The 16,405-nt window shown below is 43.7% G+C and overlaps 1 protein-coding gene across 36 annotated transcripts in view; it reads left to right on the top strand.

Moving 5' to 3' along the window:
• Synj1 (synaptojanin 1) overlaps positions 1-16,405 on the top strand; it is an 81,392-nt gene that overhangs the window by 19,158 nt on the left and 45,829 nt on the right. For all 36 annotated transcript variants that reach the window (XM_075959658.1, XM_075959844.1, XM_075959835.1 and 33 more), the window contains exons 3-6: positions 5,406-5,492; positions 7,759-8,026; positions 11,227-11,452; positions 12,356-12,439. In XM_075959658.1, coding sequence (XP_075815773.1) covers positions 5,406-5,492; positions 7,759-8,026; positions 11,227-11,452; positions 12,356-12,439 — 665 coding nt within the window. The remainder of the gene's footprint in view (positions 1-5,405; positions 5,493-7,758; positions 8,027-11,226; positions 11,453-12,355; positions 12,440-16,405) is intronic.

The raw sequence follows: 16,405 nt of genomic DNA, 5'->3' as shown, positions 1-16,405 counted from the left end.
GTATTGAACATTAGAAGAAGTTAGATGTAACTTCTGTAAATACGTAGAGCAATATCAAGGAATGTGGAGTAAGACACTTTTAGTGTCTTGCAAAAATTCTTCCCCAATCCAGTTTCGTACTGGTTAGAGAAAGGCCCACACTTAATTATGAACACATAGAGAACGTGATGATAATTGAGTCATTTAGCCTTTGCTATGCTGCCAGCTAGCTGAGCACAAGTCACTGGATGGTAAAAGTGAGGCTTACAAGGAAGAACCTTGAGTGGATAGTCTGAAGAGAAGCAGATCTGGAGGTTAGATACTTTGTAGAACTCGGGGAAGAACTTTAAGATAAAAGAAGAGTGTGGAATCCAAGTGGCTAGGAGTGTTAGGTAAACTGAGGCTGAGAAGAGCCCTTTGCCAGCAGTGGAGATAGACAGGATCTGGGGAGGCTGGAGCCATCTGCTTACTTGCTTCCTAGAGCAGCACAAGCGCCCTGCCAAGGTCCGCAGTTGTGCAGTGTAGACAGAGGACAGGGTGAGGGTGGTGTTGGCAGTGTAGACAGGACAGGGTGAGGGTGGTGTTGACAGTGTAGACAGAGGACAGGGTGAGGGTGGTGTTGACAGTGTAGACAGGACAGGGTGAGGGTGGTGTTGGCAGTGTAGACAGAGGACAGGGTGAGGGTGGTGTTGGCAGTGTAGACAGGACAGGGTGAGGGTGGTGTTGGCAGTGTAGACAGGACAGGGTGAGGGTGGTGTTGGCAGTGTAGACAGGACAGGGTGAGGGTGGTGTTGGCAGTGTAGACAGAGGACAGGGTGAGGGTGGTGTTGGCAGTGTAGACAGGACAGGGTGAGGGTGGTGTTGGCAGTGTAGACAGAGGACAGAGTGAGGGTGGTGTTGGCAGTGTAGACAGAGGACAGGGTGAGGGTGGTGTTGGCAGTGTAGACAGAGGACAGAGTGAGGGTGGTGTTGGCAGTGTAGACAGAGGACAGGGTGAGGGTGGTGTTGGCAGTGTAGACAGAGGACAGGGTGAGGGTGGTGTTGGCAGTGTAGACAGGACAGGGTGAGGGTGGTGTTGGCAGTGTAGACAGAGGACAGAGTGAGGGTGGTGTTGGCAGTGTAGACAGAGGACAGGGTGAGGGTGGTGTTGGCAGTGTAGACAGGACAGGGTGAGGGTGGTGTTGGCAGTGTAGACAGAGGACAGGGTGAGGGTGGTGTTGACAGTGTAGACAGAGGACAGGGTGAGGGTGGTGTTGACAGTGTAGACAGAGGACAGGGTGAGGGTGGTGTTGGCAGTGTAGACAGAGGACAGGGTGAGGGTGGTGTTGGCAGTGTAGACAGGACAGGGTGAGGGTGGTGTTGGCAGTGTAGACAGGACAGGGTGAGGGTGGTGTTGGCAGTGTAGACAGGACAGGGTGAGGGTGGTGTTGGCAGTGTAGACAGGACAGGGTGAGGGTGGTGTTGGCAGTGTAGACAGGACAGGGTGAGGGTGGTGTTGGCAGTGTAGACAGGACAGGGTGAGGGTGGTGTTGGCAGTGTAGACAGAGGACAGGGTGAGGGTGGTGTTGGCAGTGTAGACAGAGGACAGGGTGAGGGTGGTGTTGGCAGTGTAGACAGAGGACAGAGTGAGGGTGGTGTTGGCAGTGTAGACAGAGGACAGGGTGAGGGTGGTGTTGGCAGTGTAGACAGAGGACAGGGTGAGGGTGGTGTTGGCAGTGTAGACAGGACAGGGTGAGGGTGGTGTTGGCAGTGTAGACAGAGGACAGAGTGAGGGTGGTGTTGGCAGTGTAGACAGAGGACAGGGTGAGGGTGGTGTTGGCAGTGTAGACAGGACAGGGTGAGGGTGGTGTTGGCAGTGTAGACAGAGGACAGGGTGAGGGTGGTGTTGACAGTGTAGACAGAGGACAGGGTGAGGGTGGTGTTGACAGTGTAGACAGAGGACAGGGTGAGGGTGGTGTTGGCAGTGTAGACAGAGGACAGGGTGAGGGTGGTGTTGGCAGTGTAGACAGGACAGGGTGAGGGTGGTGTTGGCAGTGTAGACAGGACAGGGTGAGGGTGGTGTTGGCAGTGTAGACAGGACAGGGTGAGGGTGGTGTTGGCAGTGTAGACAGGACAGGGTGAGGGTGGTGTTGGCAGTGTAGACAGGACAGGGTGAGGGTGGTGTTGGCAGTGTAGACAGGACAGGGTGAGGGTGGTGTTGGCAGTGTAGACAGAGGACAGGGTGAGGGTGGTGTTGGCAGTGTAGACAGGACAGGGTGAGGGTGGTGTTGGCAGTGTAGACAGAGGACAGGGTGAGGGTGGTGTTGGCAGTGTAGACAGGACAGGGTGAGGGTGGTGTTGGCAGTGTAGACAGAGGACAGGGTGAGGGTGGTGTTGGCAGTGTAGACAGGACAGGGTGAGGGTGGTGTTGGCAGTGTAGACAGGACAGGGTGAGGGTGGTGTTGGCAGTGTAGACAGAGGACAGGGTGAGGGTGGTGTTGGCAGTGTAGACAGAGGACAGGGTGAGGGTGGTGTTGGCAGTGTAGACAGGACAGGGTGAGGGTGGTGTTGGCAGTGTAGACAGAGGACAGGGTGAGGGTGGTGTTGGCAGTGTAGACAGAGGACAGGGTGAGGGTGGTGTTGGCAGTGTAGACAGGACAGGGTGAGGGTGGTGTTGGCAGTGTAGACAGAGGACAGGGTGAGGGTGGTGTTGGCAGTGTAGACAGGACAGGGTGAGGGTGGTGTTGGCAGTGTAGACAGAGGACAGGGTGAGGCTGGTGTTGGCAGTGTAGACAGGACATGGTGAGGGTGGTGTTGGCAGTGTAGACAGAGGACAGGGTGAGGGTGGTGTTGGCAGTGTAGACAGGACAGGGTGAGGGTGGTGTTGGCAGTGTAGACAGGACAGGGTGAGGGTGGTGTTGGCAGTGTAGACAGGACAGGGTGAGGGTGGTGTTGGCAGTGTAGACAGGACAGGGTGAGGGTGGTGTTGGCAGTGTAGACAGAGGACAGGGTGAGGGTGGTGTTGGCAGTGTAGACAGGACAGGGTGAGGGTGGTGTTGGCAGTGTAGACAGAGGACAGGGTGAGGGTGGTGTTGGCAGTGTAGACAGAGGACAGGGTGAGGGTGGTGTTGGCAGTGTAGACAGGACAGGGTGAGGGTGGTGTTGGCAGTGTAGACAGAGGACAGGGTGAGGGTGGTGTTGGCAGTGTAGACAGGACAGGGTGAGGGTGGTGTTGGCAGTGTAGACAGAGGACAGGGTGAGGCTGGTGTTGGCAGTGTAGACAGGACATGGTGAGGGTGGTGTTGGCAGTGTAGACAGAGGACAGGGTGAGGGTGGTGTTGGCAGTGTAGACAGGACAGGGTGAGGGTGGTGTTGGCAGTGTAGACAGGACAGGGTGAGGGTGGTGTTGGCAGTGTAGACAGGACAGGGTGAGGGTGGTGTTGGCAGTGTAGACAGGACAGGGTGAGGGTGGTGTTGGCAGTGTAGACAGGACAGGGTGAGGGTGGTGTTGGCAGTGTAGACAGGACAGGGTGAGGGTGGTGTTGGCAGTGTAGACAGGACAGGGTGAGGGTGGTGTTGGCAGTGTAGACAGAGGACAGGGTGAGGCTGGTGTTGGCAGTGTAGACAGGACATGGTGAGGGTGGTGTTGGCAGTGTAGACAGAGGACAGGGTGAGGGTGGTGTTGGCAGTGTAGACAGGACAGGGTGAGGGTGGTGTTGGCAGTGTAGACAGGACAGGGTGAGGGTGGTGTTGGCAGTGTAGACAGGACAGGGTGAGGGTGGTGTTGGCAGTGTAGACAGGACAGGGTGAGGGTGGTGTTGGCAGTGTAGACAGAGGACAGCTGCCAGAGAGGAGGGAGTAAGACAGGAATTCCACTTTCCAATGTGTTACTTGGAATTTTTTGAAGGACTAGATATGGTTTATTTTTCTTTGGTTCTTTGATAAATTATAAGAGTAAGAGTGTATCTGCTAAATCTTAGGAAGGTTTTTCCTTTAAACTTTGTGGATATTTTTGTTGTTGCTGATTTTTCTTTCAGTAGACTAACCATAGGAGCCTGCTCTATGGAAACTATTGTTTAAACGGTACTTATTAACAAGATAACATCAGCTTCTAGAAGGAAGAAAGGCAAAGGTCAGTAAAGACTGCCCCACTGCTGTGCTAAACTTTCTGGTCAACCAGTGGCTTATAGCACTGTACCTGTTTCTATAGGTATATCAATTATATTTTAATAAATAAAGCTTGCCTGAAGACCAAAACGCAAAACAGCCCCAGTAGTCAGCCATACAGGCCAGGGAGTGATGTCACACACCTTTAATCTCAGAACAGAGACAGAAGCAGATCTCTGTGAGTTCAAGGCCACCCTGGGCTAACAGATTGAATCTGTCTAAAAGAGAAACAGAGCTCACACAAAGGCCATCCCAGCACTTGGGATCACGTGTCTTTAATCCCAGCACTAGGGAGGTGGAGACAGGAACTATGTGGCTGGGTGGAGAGAGGAATGTAAAGGGGGAAGTGCAAAGAACTCAGTGGAGTGTGGAGTCTGAGATTGGTGGAGAAAATTACAGGATCATCTCTTTTTTTTTTTTATCTTAGCCTTGGTAGAGGTAAAAGGTCTAGAGAGTGGCTTGACTGCTTTGCTTCTCTGACCTTCAGCTTGAACCCCAATATCTGTCTCGGGGTTTATATTATTTGTGCTATACCTGTTTATTCAATTTCTGTGTTCAGGCACTATTCTAAGTGTCAAGGATTAAAGGGTGAATAAGACAGGTCATCAGTGAGAAAAGATGAATTACGTAGGTGGTTGGAATTATTTAACTCCAACAAGAAGGCTGTATCACTAGTTGGAGAAAATGCCTAATATAATACACTGGTGTTAAGGCCCCATTGCTGAAGGCAATACCTATATAGAACATGGAGATGTGGAGCTGGTGCCTACATAGAACCTTCATCTTATGTTTCAGCGTCTTCAACACAGAAAGATATTCTGCATATTATCAAAAAAGTAATGTAAACATCTGTCTGCAAGAGATGCTAGGGTAATGGTGGCACAAAGCTTGTGGAAGCGATCAACCAATAACTGATTTGACTTAAGTCCCATTCCACGAGATCTAATCTAGAACCAACACTGCTTGGCCAAGAACCTGAGACTAGATAGCCCAGGGACACAGGGAAAACCAAATAATAATAAAGAGAGAGATGGGAGAAAAGAGGAAAAAATTTAAAAAGTGTCACATTTTGAAATTTTTTTTTCAAATTCTGGCTTTATAGCTATATAAATTCTGATGTCACTTGGGAGGCAGAGGCAGGTGGATCTCTGTGAGTTCGAGGCCAGCCTGGTCTATAAGAGCTAGTTCCAGGACAGGAACCAAAAAGCTACGGAGAAACCCTGTTTCGAAAAATAAAATAAAAAAAAATTCTGATGTTTTCAATTATTATTTTTTAACAGCATCTGCAGAAAAGGAGGCAATTAAAAGTACATATACCAAAGTACTGGATGCATATGGACTTTTGGGAGTTTTACGATTAAACCTTGGTAAGTCTGTTATTCAGTGTGACTCATCTACTTCTCCATTTCTTTTTTATAACCTCGAAGATTACAGAGACTGCCTACATATTATTTCAGACTCAGTATCTGAGCTTTAAGTGTTATATATCTTTTTAACACTAATTAAGATAATCTTTTAAAAATTTTATTGACAGTGATAATTTCATGTAATACATTTTGATCATATTCACCCCCAACTCTTTCCAAATCTACCCCCACATCCCTACCCAACCAAATTTCTGTCTGTCTGTCTGTCTGTCTGTCTGTCTGTCTGTCTTTCTGTCTTTCTGTCCCTTCCTACTCCACTTCTTCCCTCTCCAACTACTTCTCTCAAACTTATGAAGTCCAGTTTATGTTGGTTAACTACTCTTGGAAGTGGAGTTTACCCTGGAGTGTGGTCAGTCTACCAGAGATTACACCATTAAGGAAATGACTGTGCCCTTCCCAGCAGCTATCTGATCTTTGGTGAAGAGCACTTGCTGCTCTTCCAGAGTACCCATGTTTGGTTCCCAGGATCTCATGGTAGCTCACATAGATACATTCAGAGAAAACACTCCTATACATACAATAAAAATATTTAGGCTAACCTTATATGTTTCTTTCTTAGAAAGACATGCAACATTTTTAAAATCAAAGGAGAGTGTCTTGTTGAAACACATTAGCAGAAAATGAGAACAATCCCTTTGTTTTCTTTCAGCACATTAAGGAATAGGTGTGTGGGAAACACTGATTCCCTAGTATACGATGGAAAAGGCATCTGTTTTAGATTCAGAAATGTCTGCTATATAGTATTCTTTTGTAACTTAAAATCATTGATTTTTACGTATGTGGACGTTCGGTGATGTCATGTATGTCTGTGAACGACATGCTTGTAGCCTGCTGCATCAAGAACGGTGTCAGATCCCCTAGAACTGTTGTGAACCACACCATGTGGGTGCTGGGTATCGAACTTGGGTCCTCTGGATGAGCAATGCTCTTAACCACTGAGCTGTCTCTCTACCCCTGACTTAATGTTACCATAATCTTCAGGATAACTTTTATGATTAGCAGTTTGTCTACACAGGTATGCCTTGAAATGTGGTCCAGACACTGCACCTGGTTCTTGCTTTTATTGGTCTGTGTGAGAAAGTAAGCTTGCACTATTGTGCATATACAGCAATGGTTTTCTTCATTGATGAAATCTAACAATGAGACTAAAAGAAGAAAAGGAAGTCAACTAAAGGGGGGATTTAGTTATATATTAGATTTTATTATGATTTAAGCACCTTTCTTACTGGGGGCTGCCAAGAGCTGACAGACTCTTTTGATGGAGCATTTGAGCAGTACTGGCCTATAAAATGGAGATTTGTCATTTGTTATTAATTTATCATATGCAGAAGACTGTGCTGGACTGTTAACTGTTATTGTTTAAATAATTATGAAATAAATGTTTTAATTACCTTTCACAAGGGATTATATTACAGGCTGGCCGTGCTCGCACACTCAGTTTAATCTGGACAATGAGTAAGGAGCCAGGATTTGGGGATCATTCTGCTTATGCCATTGCCAGTGCACTGACTCTAATATAAATAAGATTTGTGTTATAATTAAATGAAAAAAAAATCCTGGTGTTCAGGAGTTAGGACCACAGAGTAAACCCCAATATCATGCCATTTGCTGTAAAAAAGAAAAAAGGAAAACCATAGAAAGTCTGTGAAAGTTTTCATGAACCAGATTGCTTTATAAATAGTCACAAAGGTCTTATTCCCATATGCTGTCATCTTCATTTTAAAACTTTACCATTTACAAAGATATTGGACATTCATTATCTTATCTGAGTCTCCTGTCCAAGGTAAGATTATGAGGGCAGCATTTTTTCAAGAAGTTTTGTAGCCTCAGATTAAGGTTGGAAATAACTTTATAAATGTGACATTGTCTTATTAATGTCTTAGTGCTTGGCATACTGAATTATTTAACTGAGAATATTTTTTTCCCTGAAAGAATACCTCTGGTTGTCAATTTAAACATGTTCATGGTAAGTTTAGAATAATCATAATGATCAGGCATGGTGGTACGCGTCTATAATCCCTACTCTTATAGGCTGAGGCCAGAGGGTTGGGAGTTCCAGGCCATCTTATGCATCACAGTAAGACTGTTTTTTAAAAAAAAATCACAACATAAGATTTTAAAGATGGAAACACAGGAAGAAGTCAGAAGAAACTATAGAGCTTGAAAATGTTGGCGTTCTGCCCAGTAAAATCTTTGGTTTTTGCAGGTGATACCATGTTACATTATCTGGTCCTAGTCACTGGATGCATGTCTGTTGGGAAAATCCAAGAATCTGAAGTTTTTCGAGTAACTTCCACTGAGTTTATATCACTTCGAGTTGATGCTTCAGATGAGGATCGCATTTCAGAAGTCCGAAAAGTTTTGAACTCAGGGAACTTTTATTTTGCGTGGTCTGCATCTGGAGTCAGCTTAGATCTGAGTCTGAATGCACATCGCAGCATGCAGGAGCACTCGACCGACAACAGGTTTTTCTGGTGAGTCTGTGTCTCCTGCTGCCTTTGTGACTATCTACTGTGGTAGCTCGGGGATGTGAGGCGTGATGTGTTCAACAGTGACTCTTTATGGACAGATGGACATGGGTGATTGAGTGTGCGCTCTTTTTCCTGCCCTGAGTCCGCAGCAGAGTAGGGCAGGCACCTTGATGGAGTGGGAGTATGGGATGAAGCCCATTTGCTGCTCTTCCTGATCTTGACTGAAATGTGCTTATTTGTGGAATTTGTAGTGTAGTTATATCACTCCTTCTGGTCTTATTTCTGAGATCTCATCTCTGACATTTTCATCAATCTAAGCAGTGTTCCCTTATTTTCAATGTTAAGATTATAAGTAGTTGATCCTCTTTCTTTGTTGGTGCTGGGAATTGAGCATACTTGGTGCATAGTAGGCAGGGGAGCCCTCCTCTAGCCCAAGTAGATGCTCTCAGTGCAAGAGCAGCAGGTTCTGAAGAAACAGTGCACTGGGACACAGTCTAGCACTGCACTAACTAAAGCTTGGGTAGGTATCTGTCACTGCAGGTTTCTCTCCCACCCACCAGTTCCCGGATATCCACTCTAAGGCTTAATATTAATTACAAACTGTTTGACTGATGGCTCAGGCTTATTATTAACTAGTTCTAGTAACTTAAATTAACCCATTTCTATTAATCTATATATTGTCACATGGCCATGGTGTTAACCTAACATCTTGCTTCCCTGGTGACTACTGGCATCCCCCTGACTCCACATTCTTTCTCCCTCTCTCTTTGCTTGGATTTTCTGCTTAGCTCTGTTCTGCCCTGTCATAGGCTAGAGCAGCTTCTTTATTAACCCGTGGTAATAAAACATATTCACAGCATCCAGGGTCTGTTACTTGATACTGCTGAGGTGCCATGTTATAGCTAAGCACATGGTGAGCAGAAGCTAGTGATCATGACATGCACTTTGTCAAGTGTGTAGAGATATGCTTTCCAGGGTGAAGCCTTTGCCAACCCTGTGTGTGTGTTTTCTGGTGGGAAACCCTGGAGCCCTCTGAAGTAAATGATGATAATCCAGCTGTGCTTGGGCAGCTGTCCATACCTTTTTTGTTCCCTACTTATGTCTGTCCCCAGTCTTAGAGGGACAGAGGAAAACTTTCCCTCACATTAGAAATCCAAGCAGATACAATTGTGTTTACAGAGTTAATAATTAGTAGGAATAGTTCTTTCTTTTTTTTTAATTAAAGGTAGAGATTGGGACATGTTTAAATCACTTCCTGAAAAAGTTTGTCCAGTGGTTGATAGGCTGAACTTTTGCTTTGCTAAACATTGAAATACTTGAGTTTAATTTTACCTAGAAAAATGGAAGCTTAGAATTCACATCCTTGTAGCTTTGTCTGTCTGTCTTTCTTTCTTCCTCTCCCTCTCCCCCCCCTCCCTCTCTCTCTCTCTCTCTCTCTCTCTCTCTCTCTCTCTCTCTCTCTCTCCCTCTCTCTCTCTCTCTCTCTCTCTCTCTCTCTCTCTCTCTCTCTCTCTCTCTCTCTCTCTTTTAAGATACAATAAGCTTTGTAGCTAGACTGCCAAAAACTCCCACAAAAACTGTAGTTTTATTTCATTGGAGATTTTAAGTAGTACTGTTTCTGCTCAAGACTTGGCATAAATGTAAATAGAATAAAACCTCATTGCCCCTAGAGTAAAGGACAATGTGAACTGACAGCATAACAAGGACTCTACCTGCCTATATATAATGCCTTAGATCCAAGCTGTCTGCTCCATGACATAGCTCTCGGTTGTGCCCATTGGACGTACTGGGTCATAATCTGTTGAAGTTTGTCTCAGATCAGGGTAAATCATGGTAAAGTATGAGAGCATGCGTCATGGGATCAGCTGAATGAGTTATGGTCGTTGACTTTCATATCACCCCAGTGTAGTCTCATCACTCAGTTGCATTCCATTTCATTTTATGAATGGATAGGAAGGGTTAGCATGGTATCTGGTCTCCTGGAACTGCATGGCCACCACCGAGTGGATCTCAATGGTAGCCTGTTAACTGAAGGGCAAGGAGTTGAGGACTCCTGCTCTTAGCAACTTTGCTCCTTGTTACTGTTGTTAATGACGCTGGGTGTTCAGGAAGGCACTGTTACATTTCTGTTACCTTTTTCATAAGATACCGGGGTAGTGTAGAACACTTAAAGTCCACTGAGAATGATCAGAGTCTTACATAATCTTATTGAAAAGTAACTTTTGAATTGATGAAGTCATTTGCTGAATGACATCTTTTTTTAGTAGGTTTGCTAGAAGTTTCCACAGAACCTTCCATGTGTACAGTGGAAGACTAAGGTTCCAATAGCGACCTCTGCAAAGAGCAGGGTGAGAAGGCTAAGGTGGTGGGTTCACTCCCCTGTTCATGCTTTAGTCATTGGGACTCTAAGTATTTTTATCTTTTGTTTCTTCATCATTGGGCTATGTGTTTGCTGGAATAAAACGTTTTTCCTTTCACATTTGTAAACCAGGCCCCATCTAATACCTCTAGTTGTACAGCATTTAGGCTGTGGGTGTGCTCAATGATAGAACCCTTATCTAGCACGAGTGAGGCCCTGGAATACATGACTAAAGGTGAAAAAGATTTTGGAGCATAGAAAACATTATGCCTTCCTTACACTGTGTGGTACATAGCTACTAGCTATGCCAGCTATTTATTTTATTTCATTTACTCTATACACCAACCAGTTTCCCTTCCTTCCTCTCCTCCCATCCCCCCTCCCATCCCATCCATCTTCCTCCCTTTCATCTCCACTTAGAAAGAGACAGGCCTCTTATGCCCCCCACACCAGCACAAAGCATAGCACATCAAGTTGAGGCAAGACTGAGCTCCTCCCCCTACATCGAGGCAGGGCCAGACAACCCAGCTTAAACTTAATTAAAATACAGCCTTACAAAAGTCTTCTATGTAAATCTCTTTGATAAAGTAGGATGTGTTTGTGTAACTCCTTCTGGAACATGTCAGTTTATGTGTGTGTTCTACGAAGTAGACTAGAAATGTTTTATCAATACTACAATCACAAGGTTTTAGTACAATAAGATATTTTATTTTATAGCCCTGTCTTTAGCATAGCAAATGCTTTGCTTGGGGAACCTTTTAATAATATTCCATTAATGTTTTAAAATGTATTTAGTGTTGTTTTGTACTTAGTAATTTAATCCACTTTCTTCTTTTACCCTTAGGAATCAGTCTTTGCATTTGCATCTCAAGCACTATGGTGTGAATTGTGATGACTGGTTATTGCGCCTCATGTGTGGAGGGGTAGAAATCAGAACAATTTATGCTGCCCACAAACAAGCAAAGGCTTGCCTCATTTCAAGGCTAAGCTGTGAACGAGCTGGGACAAGGTTTAATGTCCGGGGAACGAATGATGATGGTCACGTTGCCAATTTTGTAGAAACAGAGCAGGTACATAGTGTTTTATATTTCTTACCACATGTTGTGAAAGAGACACAGGAAATATTAGAGTAACACAGACTATGAGAGGGAGACAGGAGATACTGGAGTAACAGGCTTTGTGGGAGACACAGGAGATACTGGAGTAACAGGCTCGTGTGGGAGACACGGGAGATACTGGAGTAACAGGCTCGTGTGGGAGACACGGGAGATACTGGAGTAACAGGCTTGTGTGGGAGACACAGGAGATACTGGAGTAACAGGCTTGTGTGGGAGACACAGGAGATACTGGAGTAACAGGCTCGTGTGGGAGACACAGGAGATACTGGAGTAACAGGCTCGTGTGGGAGACACAGGAGATACTGGAGTAACAGGCTCGTGTGGGAGACACAGGAGATACTGGAGTAACAGGCTTGTGTGGGAGACACAGGAGATACTGGAGTAACAGGCTTGTGTGGGAGACACAGGAAATAGTAGGTAATAGTTTTAACTAAATGTAGATATGTTTTGGTGTGTATAATGATGTTCGTGGCTACTTACTAGCCTTAGAAAGGCTTCCCTAGAATAAACTTAATGAGTAATTAAGTAATGTGATATAATCAGTGCTGTACATTTGACAATGAATTTTAAAATCTTCATTTAGAGACCAAGATGGTTTTATATAAATATTTTATGTGAAAATAAGCCCAACTCGTAATGATAGATACGTATTACCTAAAATTCTAAAGTTATAGCATTTGACTGTGGAACTATGTAATCATAAAACTTCACTCTATAACACAGCCCGACTCAGTTCTTCAAATTATAAAAAACTAAGGAACAAATGAAAGAAAATATAAGAATATATGTATATAATACTGAGATTTAAAATTTTCTTCTTTAAAGTTGTGATTCTTAGATGTTTTTATTTTCTAGGTTATATACCTAGACGACTGTGTTTCTTCCTTCATACAAATCCGAGGATCTGTTCCATTGTTTTGGGAACAACCAGGGTTGCAAGTACGTATATGCCTGATATCCAATTTGTTTGTTTGTTTTCCTCTTTGAAAGCATCCACATTGTCCAAATTTTCAACATGGTTCTTCAGTTTCACTAATCAGTCTGTTGTGTGTAGTACTAGACTCACAGGTGAGGGCCTGAGGAACATCTCATCGTAGACATCGTCCCTTTGGTTCTGTGTTAGTTGCTTTTATATTCCTATAGTGATTCATCTTAGTTATCCCAATTTCATAAAAAAAAGTTTTATTTTGGCTTATAATTTTAGAGATTGGAAGTCACGATCGGACAGGCTTGTTGGTTTGACAGCTAGTGAAACAGGGTGACACTTGGTGGCCTTACCCCGGGCTATGTGGAAGGAAGAGAGCACATATTTAAACAGAAGCCAAAAAGAGTCAGCTGTATTCCGCTCAGACTCCTGGAGCTACTAGGCTCCCATAAGAGTGCCAGCAGAAAACCAGCATTCCCTCCACATGGCTTCTCTCCCATCTAAAGGTTCCAGGCCATCACTAATGCCACCCTAGGGACCAGACTTCGAAAGCATGAAGGCTTAACGGAACCACATAACATAGCTGTAGCAACTCAGGAGCCTGTTAATTTGTTAAATTTTAAAGTTTTTTAAAAGTGTTTTTATTTATTTGGTTTTTTAGTGTAAAATTACTTAGTTTCTTTAAGCAGAATTTGGTAGCTTTAAAAACTAAAAAAACAAAAACCCTCTGTTCCCAGACTGTATTTACACCGGTATTCTACCATTACTGGTTAAGTGATCTTGAACAAGTGATTGAATCCTTTTTCTGTCTCAATATCCTCATCTGTGAAATGAGAATGATATCTTCTTCCTGGTGGGACCGTTCTGAGGATTGAATGAAAACCTCTTCAAATGGTACCTGGCACGCAGCAGCACATCAGGACCAGCCATCGCTGTGACTGCACTTTGGCTTTGTAATCTGTGATGTCTTATCATCCTCAGGATAGTCCTGATAATTTTTAACTTGATTTTTAAAAATAGAATTCAGCCAATTCTCCCGCACCACTTTACAACAAACAGAACCTTCATGTTACATTAGCTGAGACCACAGCCAGAGATGGTGTTTGTTAGGCTGTGGCAAAAGGCTGGTTTCTGAACCCACTTTTTATAGTAGGGGCACCAAGCTCTGAACAAAGGAATTTTTACCATTTTACCCTGACCCTAAGGATGGGAGTGAGTTTTAACATCAATGGGTAACTAGGCAGCTATCATGAACTATATTTTAGATGCTGGGCGGTGGTGGCGCATGCCTTTAATCCTAGCACTCGGGAGGCAGAGGCAGGCGGATCTCTGTGAGTTCGAGGCCAGCCTGGTCTACAAGAGCTAGTTCCGGGACAGGCACCAAAGCTACAGAGAAACCCTGTCTCGAAAAACAAACAAACAAACAAAAAAGAAAGAAATATATTTTAGAGTAGATTACAGCGAAAGTTACTAATTGCAGGAAAACAGACGTCTTTAGCAATAGTCAGAAAAGGGACTGCTAGAAATACTAGAAGGTTAATAAATTAGAACTAATTGGTTCTTGGGCTAAGAACTTAGAAGATAGCAGAAAGCTTTTCACACTATCTCAAGGTAGAACTCAGATACTGACTGTCATACTTTACAGCCTTCATTATCATTGTATTTGTCCACTATCTTCTGGTACCTCCAGGTGTATTCTGGAGCTCCATGCCTCCTCTTTGGTGGTGCCAGTTTTCCATAACAGAGATAGTGTCTAACCCAGAGGTCACATATCTCTGTCTCCTAAAGGTTAACTCAGTTCACATCTTTCGTTTATCAGGGTTGGCCAGGACACTCACTACTTTCAATTTGTAGGGAGAAGCACTGGCCTTGTAAATAAAACAGCCAGTTGTAAAATGAAATGACCTGAGTTGATGGAGGCTTCCCAAGCATCCAAGAAAATAGCTCACTGTGAATGACTGATCCTTGATCTGCTGAGAAAGCTGCTGACAGCCTGTTCTCATTCTCCTAGACTTATAACTTTATATTTCTTTATTTTTACATTCTTATTTTTAGAATCTACATTTTTATTTTCTTATTCTTGGACTTTTCATTAAGTAAAGCTATGAACTCTAAGGGCTTAAAATATATGCAAATTTTAGCATTTGAAAAAAGTACTGCCTTTGATTTGATAAATTACTTGCACAATTTATGTGCTTATCACAAAGTTCTTACTGTCTCCCAGCTTCTTCTGCCAGCAGTCAACTTGTTTACCTTGATAAAGATGCCCTTCATTTCAAAAGTCAGGGTGTTGGGGCAGAGAGACCGCTGGGAGGTTAAGAGCACTTCCTGTTCTTGTGGAGGACCCCAGTCAGGTGCTCAGCATCTACATGGTAGTTCTGTCTGTATCCAGTTTCCAGGGTATGATGCTCTCTTCTGACCTCATGCACATGATTGAAAGCGTCACCCCAGCCCCTGGCAGTCATCCTTGGGGTGCCAATGGAGCACCAATGTAGCAAAAAGCTCCATCTCAAGCCCCCTTTTCCTGGGAGTTGCCTTGGTCCGGACTCCACCTCCAGAAAAGCCTGCCAAACACTGACCCCTCCCCTGCCATGCTCAGGACCACCTGGGAGCGCTGCATTCATTAAACATGAACATCTTTGATTTGGTCTAATCTGGTCTAATTGGAGTTATTTTGCTTCGGCGGAGAGACTCTTCTTAAGATTTTTCCTAACGTACACACACACACGCCGTCACTTACACATACACATAAAACATGTTTTTGAAAAATAGAATGGTAAAAAACCAAGCTTTGTTTTGTTGGTTTGTTTCTCTCAAGCAGGCTTTGAGTTTCTTAAGCAGAGTTACCTCTGTTATTTGGGTGGCCAAGGCAAAACTTGAGCTCAGAATTTTTTATTAGACTCTGTAGTAACTTGATTTATAGGCATACACTGCTATTTTTGGCCAAAAGCTAAGATTTGTTTTAAAGCAGCAGAGAGGGTGGTTATTTAAACATTATTAAAGCTGGGGATGTGGCCCAGCAGTTGGAAGCATATGCAGCGCTTTTCTGAGAGCCTGAGTTCAACCTGCAGCACCCACACCTGATGGCTCGCAGCCATCTGTAGCTCCAGCTCCAGGAAGTCAGAGCACCTGTGCTCATGTTAGCATAACCACACAGAGGCACGTAAGCATAATTAAAAATAAAATGAGTATTCTTAAGAGCTCTTCGGTGTGTCAGAACAATGGAAATGCTGCAGAGGAGTGAGTGTTTGCACTGTGCTTTAGATGATATCTAGCAAAAGTAGAAGTTTAAGAAATAATAAAACCAGATTATAATCTATATTAATTTTACAAAAATTCATGCAATACCATATTAGGAAAAGAACCAGTTCTATTCTAAATTTTCTAGGCCTTAGTTATGAACTATTAAACAGTTTGATGAGTTAAAACTTTAAGAATAAAAGTAATGATACATTGGACCAGCAAGATGGCTCAGCAAACAGTGGTGCTTGCTGCACAGAGTCCAATTCCTGCAACCACATAATGATAGAAAGAGGAAACCAACTTCACAGAGTTGCCCTCTGACCTCAACACATGCACTGTGGCCCTACACACACATTATACACATATACACATTATAATGGCAAAAATTTATTTTAGGAGTTCAAAAAAATCTCAGACACATTTCACTAGTGTATGAAATCTTTACTCCTTCAGAAAATATTACTTATTACAGAAACACACTGCTTATCCAATGATTAATAATCACTCAAGATTAAGTAAAGCATCTTTGTTACTTTTTGTGATTGTTATTTTGATTTTATTATTTATTATTATTATGTTTTTGTTTTTTGAGATAGGTTTTCTCTACATGTAGCCCTAGCTGTCCTGGAACTCACTATGTAGACCAGGCTGGTCTCAAATTCACAGAGATACACCTGCCTCTGTTTCTCGAGTGTGCACCATACTCAGCTGTTTTGTTATTTATTTCTTTTTAAACA

The sequence above is a fragment of the Microtus pennsylvanicus genome, chromosome 1 (assembly GCF_037038515.1).
Source record: "Microtus pennsylvanicus isolate mMicPen1 chromosome 1, mMicPen1.hap1, whole genome shotgun sequence".
Taxonomy (NCBI): domain Eukaryota; kingdom Metazoa; phylum Chordata; class Mammalia; order Rodentia; family Cricetidae; genus Microtus; species Microtus pennsylvanicus.
Note: the sequence above shows the minus strand (reverse complement) of the source record. Positions and strands in the feature narration are given on the sequence as shown.